Here is a 15302-nt window from a genome sequence, read left to right on the forward strand (position 1 = left end):
CTTTATGTTTCCGCTATTTTCTCTTTGTCCATTTGGACGTATTGTTTATGTTTCCGCCATTTTCCTTTTGTCCATTTGGACCATATTTTATTTTTGTGCTAAAACATTAATAAACAACTTAAAACGATAAAAAATACTTAAGGCTCTCTATGAACTATTGGTTACTATCCCGAGCATTTTGGAGACCTGGACCTTTTGGACTTAGTACCTTTGGACCTCGTTATACTGTTATTCTGTCTGGAAGTCCTTGGAGTTTTACTCCAAGGCGTTGGGTTATTTTCTGTTTGTGTATGCAGGTATCTCCTCGAAAGTCCTTGATGGTTAATTCGAAGGCATTGTGATAATAATTACAAGTTCATCTGCACAGCTGTTACTCTGCCCGATTTTCGTCAAGATTTTTCAATGTATTATAAAGGCTTGGTGCAAGTGGTGCTAAAGGTAATCAAGTTCATCTGGATTCCCAAGTGGTAATGTGTTAGTTTAGTTTTGATAGTCCAAAGGATGAGAAATCTACCTTGACTCTTAATGTCAAGTGTTGGCTTCTTATTTGGTGAGATCGTTCTTTCTTTAACTTTTATTTTACGCTCTAGGATAGTCCCTTCATCTCCTCCCCTTAGATTTTGAAAATCTTCCCCCTTTTTTCCAAAAACTTCTTATGTTTGAAAAACTCATTAAAAAATCTTTCTTAAAAGTATCTTTTGCTCTTGTTGGCATTTCTTTCAAAGTTTAGACACGATTAATTATTGTAGTGAGTTGCGATACCTCACAATTTTGATATTGATTGATATGATTGAATCTTTTCCACTTGAGAGAGCTAGTGACATACTTGTTGATTTTATCCAAGTTGGAGCCCTTCTTTCATTTGTGACGCAAAGAATCCATTTATTCTCATGTTTAAGATCAATGACTGAGTATTCTCTCCTATGATGATAAAATGTTTATTCCTTTTTAAAATCTTCCCTTTTAAGTGGAACTACATTAACTCTGACTTCTCCATTGCACCGAGGAGGTATGTAGGCACAAGATGTAATGTCTTGCCGAACTTATTTTTAAAATCAAACAAACATTTTCTTTCGCACACAATATATTTTTAATAAACATAGATTTTCAAAAGGATTCCTGTGGAGTACCACAGATATGAGGGGTGCTTAAAACATTCCCCTTGTATAATCAACACCCGTACCTAAGTGGAGTACCACATATAAGAGGGGTGCTTAAAACATTCTCCTTGTATAATCAACACCCGTACCTAAGATATCTCTTTGTTTTAAAAACAAACTTTGGGTTTATTTCGCTCTTTTCCCATTTCCTTTGGAAACAATAAAGTGCGGTGGGGACTTTCACTGAAATAATGAGTCAAGTCAGTCAATGGCTTTGATCTCAGATTTTCCCCGCTACAGAAGGAAAACCCTAACTTGATTTTCTTATTATCAAAACCCCTAAATAAATACTTTGATCTTGGAGGACAAATCCCTTAGGTTTTCCCAGATGAAACCCCCAAAGGTTCCCTGAAGGTGCGTGACACACAAGAAATGGGGGGTTGAATTGGGTTACAAGGTTTAAAAACAATATCTTCCCAAATAAAAATGTAAGAACACAAGAAAACAATAAATAACACAATTATTATTATTATTATTATCATTAGATGAATAATTTTCGGTTATAGTTAAAACAATAATTAGAATATATTCAAGAGTTACAAAATATTAAATAATAAAATATTATTATTATCATTAGATAAATAGTTTTAGAATAAACTGTGTGATTTGAAAGAATTCGAATTAATGTCATTATGATGCATCAACTTAAAAGTTTTTAGAAATATTTTATATTTTATCATAATATTGTAGTCATATTTTTTTTAATAAATTTGTGTTTAATATTTGGTCAATCGGTTGCAATATATAAATAAAGAACATTACTCAAATTATTTAAAACACAAAAAATTAGAATTTTTTTTTTGGCTTTATACCACCGGTTTAGTCCGGTTCGGGGGCGAGTTCTGGCATCAAGTGGTTCCATCCCCCTCCCGATCGCAGTTGCGGGAGATCGGACCGTGGTTCTCCCTACCAAGTCCAGCGCCAATCACCACTGAACCAACTAACGATTGGTAAAAAAAAAATTAGAAAATTAGTGTAGTCATAATAGGAAAATAAACTTCTGAAACCACAAACCACACTAAATGATTATATCATTACTACAATTAATAATTTTAATGCAATTTATTCTTCTCAGTCATAATTTTACTACAATTAATATTAAGATGACGAATAATTTGTGTTTAAGATTTAGCCAATCGGTTGCAACACCTAAATAAAGAACATTATTCAAATTATTTAAAACACAAAAAATTATAAAATTAGTGTATTCATGATAGAAAAAAAAACTTCTGAAACCATGAACCACAATAAATGATTATATTATTACTACAATTAATAATTTTAATGTAATTTATTCTTCTGAACTAGCATAAAAATATATACATATAAAATTTTTTCTATCTAATATTTTTATACTTTATAATTAGAATATATTTGAGAGTTACAATATATTAAATAATAAAATATTATTAAAAATATAAACATAAAAATGTATACATATAAAAGTTTTTTATCTAATATTTTTATACTTTATAATTGGAATATATATGAGAGTTACAAAATATTAAGTAATAAAATATTATTATTATCATTAGATGAGTAATTTGGAAGAATTTGAGTTAATGTAAAAATTAATTTGTTGTCCATTAAAAATTAAATATAATTCTTATTATTATTATATTTAATTGGTATAATTTAAATAATAAAATATTATTAAAAATATAAATATAAAAATACATACATATAAAAGTTAAAAATATATACATATAAAAGTATTTTTATCTAATATTTTTATACTTTATATATTTGAGAGTTACAAATTATTAAATAATAAAATATTATTAAAAATATAAACATAAAAATACATAATTATAAAAGTTTTTATATCTAATATTAATAAAATATTATTAAAAATATAAACATAAAAACACATACATATAAAATTTAAAAATATATACATATAAAAGTATTTTTATCGAATATTTTTATAGTTTATAATTAGAATATATTTGAGAGCTACAAAATATTAAATAATAAAATATTATTAAAAATATAATCATAAAAATACATACAAAAATGTTTTATCTAATATTTTTATACTTTATAATTGGAATATATTTGAGAGTTACAAAATATAATAAAATATTATTATTATCATTAGATGAGTAATAAAATATTAATTTGAGTTAGTGTAAAAATTAATTTGTTTTCCATTAAAAACTAAATATAATTCTTATTATTATTATATTTAATTAGTAGAATTTAAAAATAGAAAATTATTTAAAATATAAATATAAAAATACATATATATATAAAAGTTAAAAATATATACATATAAAAGTTTTTTATCTAATATTTGTATACTTTATAATTAGTAAATATTTGAGAGTTATAAAATATTAAATAATAAAATATTATTAAAAATATAAACTTTAAAATACATACATATAAAAAAACTTATCTAATATTTTTATACTTTATAATTGGAATATATTGAGAGTTACAAATTATTAAATAATAAAATATTGTTATTATCATTACATGTGTAATTTGGAAGAATTTGAGTTAATGTAAAAATTAATTTGTTCTCCATTAAAAATTAAATATAATTCATGTTATTATTATATTTAATTGATAGAATTTTGGGAGGTAGAATTTTGTAAGGATGACACTTAAGCATGTGGCTATGTGAAGATGACACATAAGCAAATGCTATGTAAAGATGACACATAAGCAAATGCTAGGGTTTTTGTCTAGGGTTGTCATCATGACAACCTTGCATTTATATTATTAAGTAGATGAAATCCAAGTAACTTTAAATGGATGTAGTAACATAGAAGTACCTTGATGACTTCCGAGTTTAAAATACAAAACATAATATAATGATAATAATAATAAAATTATTAATATTGAAATTTGCGCAATGCGCAAAATATTTATGGATTCTTTAAGTAATATTGGATTATATATATTTTAATTTTGTTTAGTATCATAAACATTGTAATTGAGACGATAAGATGAAGAGAATAAAAGAGAGAGAACAATTTTAAATGAAAAAATATGTTTGAAATATAGAAATGCTAAATAAGACGCTGCTATTTAAATTTTAAAATGTGAAATAAGTTGAAAAAATTTCAATAATTTTGTTTTATATTTCCTCTTTTTTCAATATTTTAAAAAATGCAAAATCTTTATTATTTTATAAATGAGTGAAATTCTACATTCAAACGACTCGAATATTATGCAACAAATCATCATAGTCAATATTTTCAATAATTTTGTTTAATATTTCCTTTCTTTTTTTCCAATATTTTAAAAAATGTTAAATATTCATTATTTTATGAATGGCAAAAATTATACATTTGATCGACTCAGACTCCATGCAACAAACCATCATAGTCAAAAATTCCAATTTTTTTTTTATATTTCTTTTTTTTTAACTCTAAATTTAATGATATAACTTATTGATTTGAGGAAAAAAAATACAAAACTTGTATTATGTTGTCTTAAATAATATAACTAGCTATATTGGGTAAACAAATAGAATTAATTTATTTTTCAAGAATATTTTACTAATGATGAATTAGATGAAATGATTGCAAGAAAAATATATAAATTATTTGTTAAAGCTAATAAAATTATTTTATAATGAAGTTGTTAGTAATTAGTTGTTAAATTAATAAATTTTTATAGTTAGTGGGTGTTGAACCATGACCTCTAATAAAAAATAATTTATTTTGAAAAATGAAAACGTGTTTTTAAAGATGTCACATAATTTTTATAGTTAGTGAGGAATGATACCGTGTTTAGAACCGATTCATGGAATATTAACGACATAATTTGGAGTTCTAAACTTTTGGCGTAGACACTACAACACGGAAGGCCTACGAAAGCGCTTATTTTGGGCTTTAAAAGCGCTTTAAAGCGCTGTGAAAGCCAGCGCTGGCGTAGGTAACAAAAGCGCTTCTAAAAGCGCTCTGGTAGACCCCCCTATAAGAGCGCTTTTCTGGAAAAAGCGCTCTGGTATCCCCCCCCTATTAGAGCGCTTTTTCTGGAAAAAGCGCTCTGATAGCCCCACCTATAAGAGCGCTTTTCCAAAAGCGCTTTCGTAGGTTGCGTTTTTTATTTTATTTTTTATGCTTTTTTTTTATAAACCTATTATTTTTATAATTTCTAAACCTGCATTTATGGCAGCATTCTTTCATGAACCTGTAATTTACCATTGTTATCCCATAAACCTATAATTTACAATCGTAATCCCATTATTTCAGTAATCTCATTATTTCAACAAAGAAGCGATTTCGATTATATACTAAACATGCATTATAATTATACCATTGTAATTAATCCAAAATATATATACACCGATTCACATATTTCTAACATGAAAACAACTAAACCAATTCACATGACATTATAACAATAAGAAAATCATCCCTAAACAACTAAATCAACTAAATCGGTCCTAGTCCTGCAAAGTCTGAACATCTTCAAATGACTGAAAATCTTCACAATCTGCAAAATAAAAATAATATAATCAAAATAAGATTATTATTATATAAAGGCTCTAAAATAAGAAGGTAAAGAGTAGAACGAGTATATATATATATATATATATATATATATATATATATATATATATATATATATATATATATATATATGTCGTGTAAAAAGAATAATCAAATTAAATATATCAATAAATACAAATTAATTTATTAATATTTAGGACTTTATATATCTAACTTGAATACATGGAATGGAATATCATTTATTGTAAATTAGTTCAACAAATTTTGTACATAAAGTTTACCTTAAATTTAACACAGCCACGTCATATAGCCCAGAGGGATAAAGCAATATAGATCACTAACAATAATCCTGTCACAGACACCCTCAAGAACAACATTAGCTACATGTTATTGATAGGAACACTATTAGAAACTCAACCAACAGCATGTCAAACAATTACAAAATTTGAGAAGTTGTTACCAAATTGATCAAAAGAGCCCAGTATCCTTGTGAGCTTTCTACTATCTCTTAGCAATATAAGAAGTTTCTCTGCAACAACAATTAATGTAAAGTTCACAACCAATTGACAGGAAAAATTAGACACAAATAAAAGTTGAATATTAATTTCTATGACAAATAATACATGACAACTAGTTACTACTACTTACCCTTCAGCGTTTTCCTTCATCTTTGAGCTATGCTATATCTACACTTATTTTCCTACACTTGTATATTACACCGTATATTTTAACACAGATAGATACTTGTGCACAGAAATTAAGATAGAATAAATTAATAAAAAATGAATTGTATACCTTGTATGTAGAAAATTACGGTGTTGGTGTAAGCTAGGGGTGTATGTTTACTCAATCAATAAATATTGCAATAATGAGAAGGGGTTGTTGGACTAGAAATTTGAAGGTTTTGTTGGACTTAACCTGCATCGCCTCATTTCTATCCAAGTTGTATTGTGTCACAGAATATGAATCAAATAACTGTACCCCGAAGGATCCTGCCACAGAAGACTTCGGGGTACAATACTTGATTCATATTCTGTGGAACATAATCGGCAGGGGCACATTGTGTTCTATCCTTTACCAGTCCATCCACTGTTTGAAGCTCAACCTACAATAGAAAAACGTGATTATTACTAACTACATATAGAAAATCTTGAATCATGTTAATTTCCAGATACATTATATTGAAAAAAAAATTAGAATGTGAAAGCTAAAAGAGTTCAAAAGTTCCCTAGAAATGAATGTTCTCAACACGTTCCACATTGGAACTCGTAATAGTGGCTAATAAAACAAAAAGTCCTATGCTTTATGTCCAGAAAAGATCATGTAAAAAGCGATCAATCCTGGAGGCCCTTTAAATCAATTCATACTAAATTAAAAAGTGTATAAAACTATAGATAATACATCTATAGATGTAAATACTAACTTCACGGATCTAATGAAACTTTTATTCCAAAAACAAATTACTTGAGTTTTTTTTTCTGCATAAAAACCTAACAAACTTTGTCTTCAATACTCTAAATCACACTAATAAATATAATCCCTTGTAGGTCTCATTATCAATAACATCTTCTACTTACTTGATACATGTCTTCAATACTCTAAATCACTGATAAAAACCTAACAAACTTTGTCTTCAATACTCTAAATCACACTGATAAAACCTAAATCACTGATAAATTAAAAAAGCCCCAATAATATTAACTATAACCCTAAATAAAATTTTGTATTTTTGAAAGCAAACAATGAAAAGAAGGAAAATTTCCGGCACAAAACCCTAACCTGAACAGAGAAGAGACGGTTGAAGGGTGGCGATGGAGTGAGGAAGGCGGTGGCGGAGTCGGTTGAAGGCTGGAGAGGGAGTGAGGACGGCGGAGAGGGAGTGAGGACGGCGGAGCAACGAAAGGAAGAAGAAGGTTCGCGTGTTTTAATTAGATCTGAAACAAAACGCGTGTGTTTGTAAAATATATAATTTTTTAAATGGGCTACCAGAGCGCTTTTCAAAAGCGCTTTAATAACACCCCCTACCAGAGCGCTTTTATCTCAAAAGCGCTTTCGTAGCACCCACCCTATAAGAGCGCTTTTAAAAGCGCTTTCATAACCCCCCTACCAGAGCGCTTTTTAAAAGCGCTCTCATACCCCCCCTACCAGAGCGCTTTTTGAAAGCGCTCTCATAACCCCCCTACCAGAGCGCTTTTTTTGCATCATTTTCCCTTGTTTATTAATTTTGTTTTTAGCGAGCCCTACGAGAGCGCTTTTGCTAAAAGCGCTTTAGTAGCTGCGCTGCTACAGCTTAAATTTGGCGTAGTGAGAGGTGGGTGTTTATAGGAGAAATTACTCGGACCAATTGTAACTTTTATGATTTTAGCAAAAATTATTTGTTGTATTTGTCTTAAGGTTCAATTGACGTGTAATTTTTCTTCGGGGAGTTTTTTTTCCTTGTTCTTTTTATAAGTGTGGTTTAGAACTTGAATTCTCTTTTCAATATATCTTTACTTATAAAAAATAATGTCACATAAGAATATATTTAGTGTGACATAATTATATTTGATGTGACATAATTACAAGTTTTAACATGATCCAATGAATATTGACAAGATCATCGAATCAAAATTGACGACCAAACCCACTTAGAAGCCTTTTTGGCTTCAAGGCTTTGATTTTAAAAAGTCAATTGTATTGGCCCTTTTATTTATTTTCCTGTTATTTGAATTTCCTAAAGCCAAGTATGTCACTGATGACAAATTTGTAATTTCAACTTCCTTTGATTATAGCCATTGAGCCATTTAACTGTTTTCTGAAAAATCAGAATTATTATTTTTATTCTTATTTTGGTTAACTTTAACAACAACCCTAATTATTTCTTGGCTCATCATTATTAAGAGTGATAAACCAATCGTTAGTTGGTCTAGTGGTGATTGGCGCTGGACTTGGTAGGGAGAACCACACTTCGATATGCCAGAACTCGCCCCCAAACTGGACTAAACCGGTGGTATAAAGAAAAAAAAATGGTTTTCTTATGCCCACATCTTGCCCTAATTGTCTCCTTTTTTTGGAATCCTTGGGGATATTTAAAGCATGGGCAATACTAGTAAGTGCAAAGTGGGAGAGCATGTATGTAAGAAAAATTGAAATAGATAGAGAGCAAGAGGAAAATGAGAATTATAGTTTAACCAAAATAAAAGTTTACTATTAATTTCTTCCCCTCCTTGTTCTTCTACATTAGCTTCTCCTTGTAAATACCTCCACCTCACCAATAAATAAAAAATAAATACAAGAAAAAGGCTAAACAAAATTGTTCATGAACTCAGAAAATTACTTCTGAAAATTATGGAACTTAGTAGAACTATATATGTAGGACTTTTTTCTTCTTCTTCTTCTCCTTCTTCACACCAATTTATATATAATCTAATACACCACTGCATGATGAAGTTATGTCATATTTTGGATTATAATTAAATGAATGCAAAAGTAATAGAGACAACTAATTAATATGGGAACCAAAGGAAATTAATTAGGCTTGTCCTTTGCCATTCCAATCTGGTATGCCTAATGTGAACTCCAAGCTTGGGTTCTTACACTCTAAGTTAGATCCCGACAAATTGTTCTTCAGTTGATTCGAATCACAATCCTGCATGAGAAACAATCATTCGCGTAAATCAAATAACACGTATAAAATGATTTTGATTTGTATATATTGTTATCATAAAATATGTACTAGTTTGTACATGTATTCAATCATTTCATATTGTCACTAAGATTTCTAATGATTTTGGATTCTTTGCCGTCTGAGATTCCTCACACATATTCTGGATATCAGTGGTCATTGAGCTTTCGACTACGTGATCTTAATCGAATGACCACTGATGTCCAGAATGTGAGAGATCTTGAGTGCAAAAAATCTGAATTCATTCATAACTTGTTACACTTGCTAAATGATTAGGCAATAGATAAACATAACTAAATGCACATGAAAAACAACTTAACATTCACAATGCATAAAGATTAAAGTCATATATAAAAAAAGTTTATATTTATATTAACAAATAGATTAAACCTATTATTAATACCTGAATTTGATGCACTCCTGATACTGGTTGTGACTGGAAGATAGCTGGTCTGAAACCGTCTACATCGTTAGGACTAGTTTGTGGCCATGGTTCTCTACTACTGATCATAATTCAAGTAAGATGAAAAAGACACAACCAAGAAAAAAAAATTGGATCAGTTCAATTGTACATAGGTATACAAAAATAATGCATGAGTATGTATCTATACTTTGTAACAAACTATAGACTAGTTAGTAATCGTTATCACAAGTTCACAACAACTTCCTCTTCCTCTGTCAGTTCGGTTTGTAACAATGCAGAGACATCAGGAGTGAAGGAGTAAAAAGATGAGGACTCGCTCCTAGGGGTGTGCATGGTTGGTTATTTTCAAAAACCAAACCATAACCATTTTAAAACCATTTAAATGATTTGGATTTATAACCATAACCACATTTTAATTAAAACTGGTTATAAAACCGGTTATAAATTTGGTTATGATTATATAACCGGTTTTTTTTTAAAATCCAGTTTTGAAAATTATTTTTTCCGAAAATATTTTTTTTCAATTTTTTTTAATATTTTGAGAATTAAAATATTTGGATTTGGATAATAACCGGATTATAACCGAATCCAAAATAATTTAACCGGTTAATAACCATTTAATTATATCCGGATTATATGAATGGATAACCAAACCATTAATAACTAAACCGGTTAATAACCATTCAATTATATCCGGATATTTAAAAGTGGTTTAGGTTTGGTTATGGATTTGGACATCAAAACCGGATATTTTGCACACCCCTACTCGCTCCCTAATATAACAACTACCGTATTAATCGCTTATAAAGAAAAAATAAGTTCACAATGGCAAAAAAAAAAAAAACACAGTCATGAATGATATATTAATATGGTTAAGCAACTAGCATGCTAATCTACCAATTACACAGAAAAATAATTCCAAACTTACTAATATGAGCATTGCATGATATATGCCTCTACCACCACTAATGTTTACTTAGTAGATTGATAATTTGTTTTTGTCGCAAAGAGATATTTTTAGTTTACTTAAGGTAATGTTTTTCAATCATGACAAACAGTGCAAATCATAAGATTTATTATTTATATATTCTGAAATTACCGAATAAGTGAAAGACATGCCTCTCAAATTATAAAATATTATAGCTAATATAAAGGTAGAACTGGACATATATGAATATAGATTATTGCAGAGAATGTCAAGTGTCAACATCAAAACATTAGTTAACTATAAGCTAGATTTTAAAGACATGTATTATAGCAAAAGAGTGAGTAATATATTTCAAAAATGTAATTTTTTTTTATTGAAAAATATTATTAAGTTCACGATATTATCAGGGTTCGAACCTAGTATACAGGTTGTGTGTATGAGTTTTTAGTTGACCAGTAAAAAAAAGTGTATTAAAAATCAAAAATATTTCAAAATATAAATTGTTAATAACAATGTTACTTAGAGGAATACATGGTCAATATTATCAAGGACTTTAATTAATCATTTGGGTTTTATGTAATCCACATGTTCACAAATCAAGATTCTTATTTATATTAATAAAGGAGATATGATCAAATAAGCATTGGAATTAGTGATATATTATGTACTAGAGACAAACATACACATAAGTCAAAGGAGAACAGAAAGAAAACAAAGCAAATTATAAAGCTTTGTGTTGCTTTTCTTTTATCCTAACTAATTAACCTTTGATTATGTCTTGTATCATTCTTTTGTTGTATGAACTCATGAATTAAAGGCTTCATAAGATTACACAAAAGAAGGAAAAGAAAGAAGAAAATGGAACACACACAAGTTTAAAGTAAAAGCTGGCCACAAGAACCCTTTTTATTCTTCATAAAAAAGAGAGTGTTGTGGACGTGGGTTTGCATTGGTTTTTATAAGAGGTACCATGCAAAAGTTAAAGCAAATCAATCAAAAAAATTAAAATTAAATTAAATATATGAACTTAAAAATTTTATTGAAAATGCAACATTGGAAAATAGTGTTACCTTGAAGAATTACTCCAAAGAGTGGTTGTGGAAGAGTAATCCATATCTTGTTGTATTGGTCTATCATTCAAGCTTCTTTGATCTGAAAACTGACGAAGTCCACCATTGCTTCCAATTTGAGGTACATCATCTTCTCCAGATCCATCTGAAAGTCCTAATCCAAAAAGTTAATTTTTAATTAATTACTCAAAAATCAAATTAAGTAATATGCATGCACACATTTAAATTAAAATCTCAAAAGTGTTCATATATATTTACACTTTAATGATAGAGAGACCATAGAAAGAAGGGTATTTACGGTATAACATAACAAAAAAAGTAACAGTAGGAAAAAAAATCTCTTGTAAAGAATAAGGCAGTAAGTAAGTCACAAGTGATGACATTCTCTTAAAATAACGGCCATGCGATTTTAGCCGGTAAAGATGTTACGACGCTGTGAATTAATCAAAATTTATTCTTTATCACAAAAAAACAATGAATAAAAGTATCTGTTTTAGAATCTGATATGGTTTTGTTGCAGCCGTTTTTGCGATGATAGATTTTCTTTAAAACCTAATTGATTATATAAGATTATGAAGAAAATGAATTAAAAAATGGTTGAAGATTTAGCAATATGAATTACCTGAAGAAGCTGCTGGTTTATCAGTAGTCTTAACAGTTCGATACATCTGTTAAGAACAAATCAGAAAACAAATCAAAAAATTTACACTAATCAATCAAAATTAGTATAAGCATAGATAAAGAAAATTAAAAAAAAAAATAAAATAAAAAATATAGATCTCGTTTTGAATATGTCAAATTCTCTCTGGAATGTGGTTTGATTGTTGAAGAGATTGTTGCATTATTGGAAAATGATGACTTTTTTTTTATGTTGTTGTCAGTTTATGTTTCTCTCTCTTCTCTCTTTCTATGACTATAATCAGAGACTGTTTTGTGTCTGGTCTTCTCAGATGATAAAGTCTTCTTCTTAGCATACACATTCATTCATTCATTCACTCACTCACTGCTTTTCTTTCATTTTCATTGGTTACTGTGTCCAAATTTCATCCACCAAGATAGAGAGATAGAGAGAGAGATAGAAACTAAAAACAAACCTGCAAATGGCTTTTTACATGAGCTAATGTGAGATCCTTCACATCCATCAGTTCAAGTACTGACTTTGGCGTTGCTCCTAAATTTCACCATCTAAATTACATTAGTGAAATAAATAATAATAATAATAAAAGATTTTTAGATAATAACACCCACCTAATAGTGTTGATTTCGTTAAAATAAAATAAAAAGAGTAATAATTAATTTAAATATATATAAAAAAAGAAATTATTACTTTCATGGCCACCAAGAAGCTCAACGGCGTGAACGAATCTAGCATGGAGGGTACTTGTCCATCTCATTCTTGGTGCTCTCATGCTTCTTTTTGTTGGTAGCTTTGGTAGAAACCTTGATCTCATGGATGCTTCGGAGTTTCCGAGTCCGAGGCTACCGTAGTGCGAGTGATGATGATGATGGTGCAATGGGTATTGATGAGATTTGAAGGGTTCGTTGTTGTTAAACCTGGTGGCTACAGCGGCTCGGTAAGCGGCCGCTGAGCCACTGGAGTTTAAGAACGACATGGGATCTAAGGCTCCTGTAGTGATGTAGGGGGAAAGAGGAGATGATGAAGAAGGAGAAGGAGTTGGAGTTGAATTTGGCATGTGGTGATATAAACACATCTTTGGATCTTTTTCTCTGGAATGTTCCATGGCTGGTAAGAAAGGGAATGAACGGTTGTGATAGACCGGGATTCCTTTGATTGGTCTTAAACCTTCCGAGGAAGAGGAGGATGATACATCGAGCAAAGAGACACCGTAATTTATGTGATTCATTGAGGTAGAATTTGTTGTTGTACTCGTTGTAGTTGTCGAGTTGTGGTGATGTTGAAGATTAGGGAAATGAGATTGATGGGTTTGATAATAAGGGTTATGTGGTTGTTGTTGTTGATGTAGTTCTTGAACACCACCACCACTGAAATTTCTTCCAAGAGAAAGTTCAGTGTGAGCTTGAGCTTGAGTCTGAGTCTGAGTTTGAGCAAAAGTTCTTGATGAATTGCGAGGTTCATAATTGAGTAAATGAGTTGTGTCTATGTTGTTGGAAACCAAAGAAGAAGAAGTACTTGGTGGACTTATGTGAAGAGAAAGATCAGGTTGAGTTTGTGTTGATGTTGGATTTGTTGGTTCAATGAAAATCCCTTCCAAGGGCATCTTCTTTAGAAAAAAGGTATACTAAAAACTTGATATAAGGGTACAAAAATATATATCAAAGACAACAAGAGCTTTTTTTTTCTTCTTTCTCCTTTATTAAAATCAGATTAAACCAAAAAAAAAGTGCAATATTCCCAAACAAGATTGTTTAGTTCAAACTTCAAAGGCTTCAACACAATATTAAGGACTTTTTTGTGTGATTTAATTTTCTTCTTTTTTTAGGCTTTTCTTGGAAAGAATCTGGAAAGCTAGCTTACTCTCTAGCTCTTTTATCTATCTGAGAAGAAGCAGAAAACCTTGTGATATACTTTTGAATAAAATAAGATAAAAAATTTAGATGAAAAAAAAAAGAAACAAGATTGGAGAGAGAGAAAGTTAAGTTGAAAAAGAAGAATGAGTCAAGAGAAAGAAGAAGAAGAGAGCATGAAAGAAAGTGAGATGTGAGAGAGAGAAAGAGAAAGAGAGATAGAAGATAGGAGAAGACTAGTGTTGTTGTGTTTTTGCAGGATGGAATGGAAGGGAAGGAAAATAATAATTATTGTAAGAGGAAATGGTGAAATGGAAAAGAAAAATATTCCAGAAAGGCATGGAAAAGAAAACAGGTGGATTTGCGTTTTGTTTTCCTCGAGAGTATATCTTGGAAAATGACACTATAGTGAGACGTATGATAAACAAATATTTTTATTTTTTAAGTCTTTCAGGAATTTAAATTAATTTAATATTTACAAATCAGACCATTAGAAGATAAGAAGAAGGCTTTGAAGATTAATATACTACATTCTAAAGAATTAATAAAATATTAAATAGTACATGCATGATAGGATCTGAGCTAAACGCTCTCAAATTTAATATTATAATATTTTGGATGATTTTTTATATATTATATATTAGTATTAGAAAATGAATTAGATTTAAAAATACAATTACTTATGGATTTATTTTAAAATTAATATTAAGGAAAAATTATTTTAAAATTATTTTTAATGGTGGGTAATTTTCTTTTGGTTTGAGCTTTTTTCTCCTTTGTAATCTCTTGTAGAACTTTTGGTTTTTTTAATATATCTTGATTAAAAAAAAGTTTTAAGCCCAAATCAACTCAAAATTGTTTGAATTTTAAATTTTAAATATACATAATAGTATTTGGGAATAAATTAAAAAAGAAAGATTAAAATTGTAATTTAATCGAAATTTCATTAAATTTTAATATTTTTTATTTATTTAAATGATACATGTGATCATTTTTCAACTCTCTTCAAATAATTCAAACTCAATTTACTTTGAGATTAGAAGGCTCAGTTGTTATCCTTTTAATTTATACTACTTTTCTTTCTAAAAATATAACTT

General features: G+C 29.1%; 1 protein-coding gene across 3 annotated transcripts; it reads right to left on the bottom strand.

Annotated features, from left to right (window-relative positions):
* Positions 1–8797: 8797 nt before the first annotated feature.
* LOC131661814 (transcription repressor KAN1-like) lies at positions 8798–14590 on the bottom strand. 3 transcript variants are annotated; one of them, XM_058931451.1, is made up of 6 exons: positions 13046–14590; positions 12813–12889; positions 12341–12386; positions 11719–11872; positions 9700–9796; positions 8798–9260 (listed from the first exon to the last, which is right to left on the bottom strand). In XM_058931451.1, exons 1-6 carry the CDS (start codon positions 13956–13958, stop codon positions 9144–9146), a joined length of 1404 nt encoding a protein of 467 aa, XP_058787434.1. In that variant the 5' UTR covers positions 13959–14590; the 3' UTR covers positions 8798–9143. The 3 variants fall into 3 exon arrangements, with proteins under 3 accessions (XP_058787434.1, XP_058787435.1, XP_058787433.1); XM_058931452.1 differs by having other exon boundaries at positions 9700–9799; positions 11719–11863; positions 13046–14589; XM_058931450.1 differs by having other exon boundaries at positions 9700–9799; positions 13046–14588.
* Positions 14591–15302: the final 712 nt, after the last annotated feature.

Source organism: Vicia villosa, linkage group LG3 (assembly GCF_029867415.1).
Source record: "Vicia villosa cultivar HV-30 ecotype Madison, WI linkage group LG3, Vvil1.0, whole genome shotgun sequence".
NCBI classification, from domain to species: Eukaryota; Viridiplantae; Streptophyta; class Magnoliopsida; order Fabales; family Fabaceae; genus Vicia; species Vicia villosa.

Coding starts and splice junctions, on each gene's coding strand:
- LOC131661814 (XM_058931450.1), bottom strand. CDS start 13,958: ATGCCCTTGGAAGGGATTTTCATTGAACCAACAAATCCAACATCAACA. Junction 12,387..12,812: donor ATGTAAAAAGCCATTTGCAG/GTTTGTTTTTAG, acceptor TGTTCTTAACAG/ATGTATCGAACTGTTAAGAC. Junction 9,800..11,718: donor CTTTGGAGTAATTCTTCAAG/GTAACACTATTT, acceptor AATTATGATCAG/TAGTAGAGAACCATGGCCAC.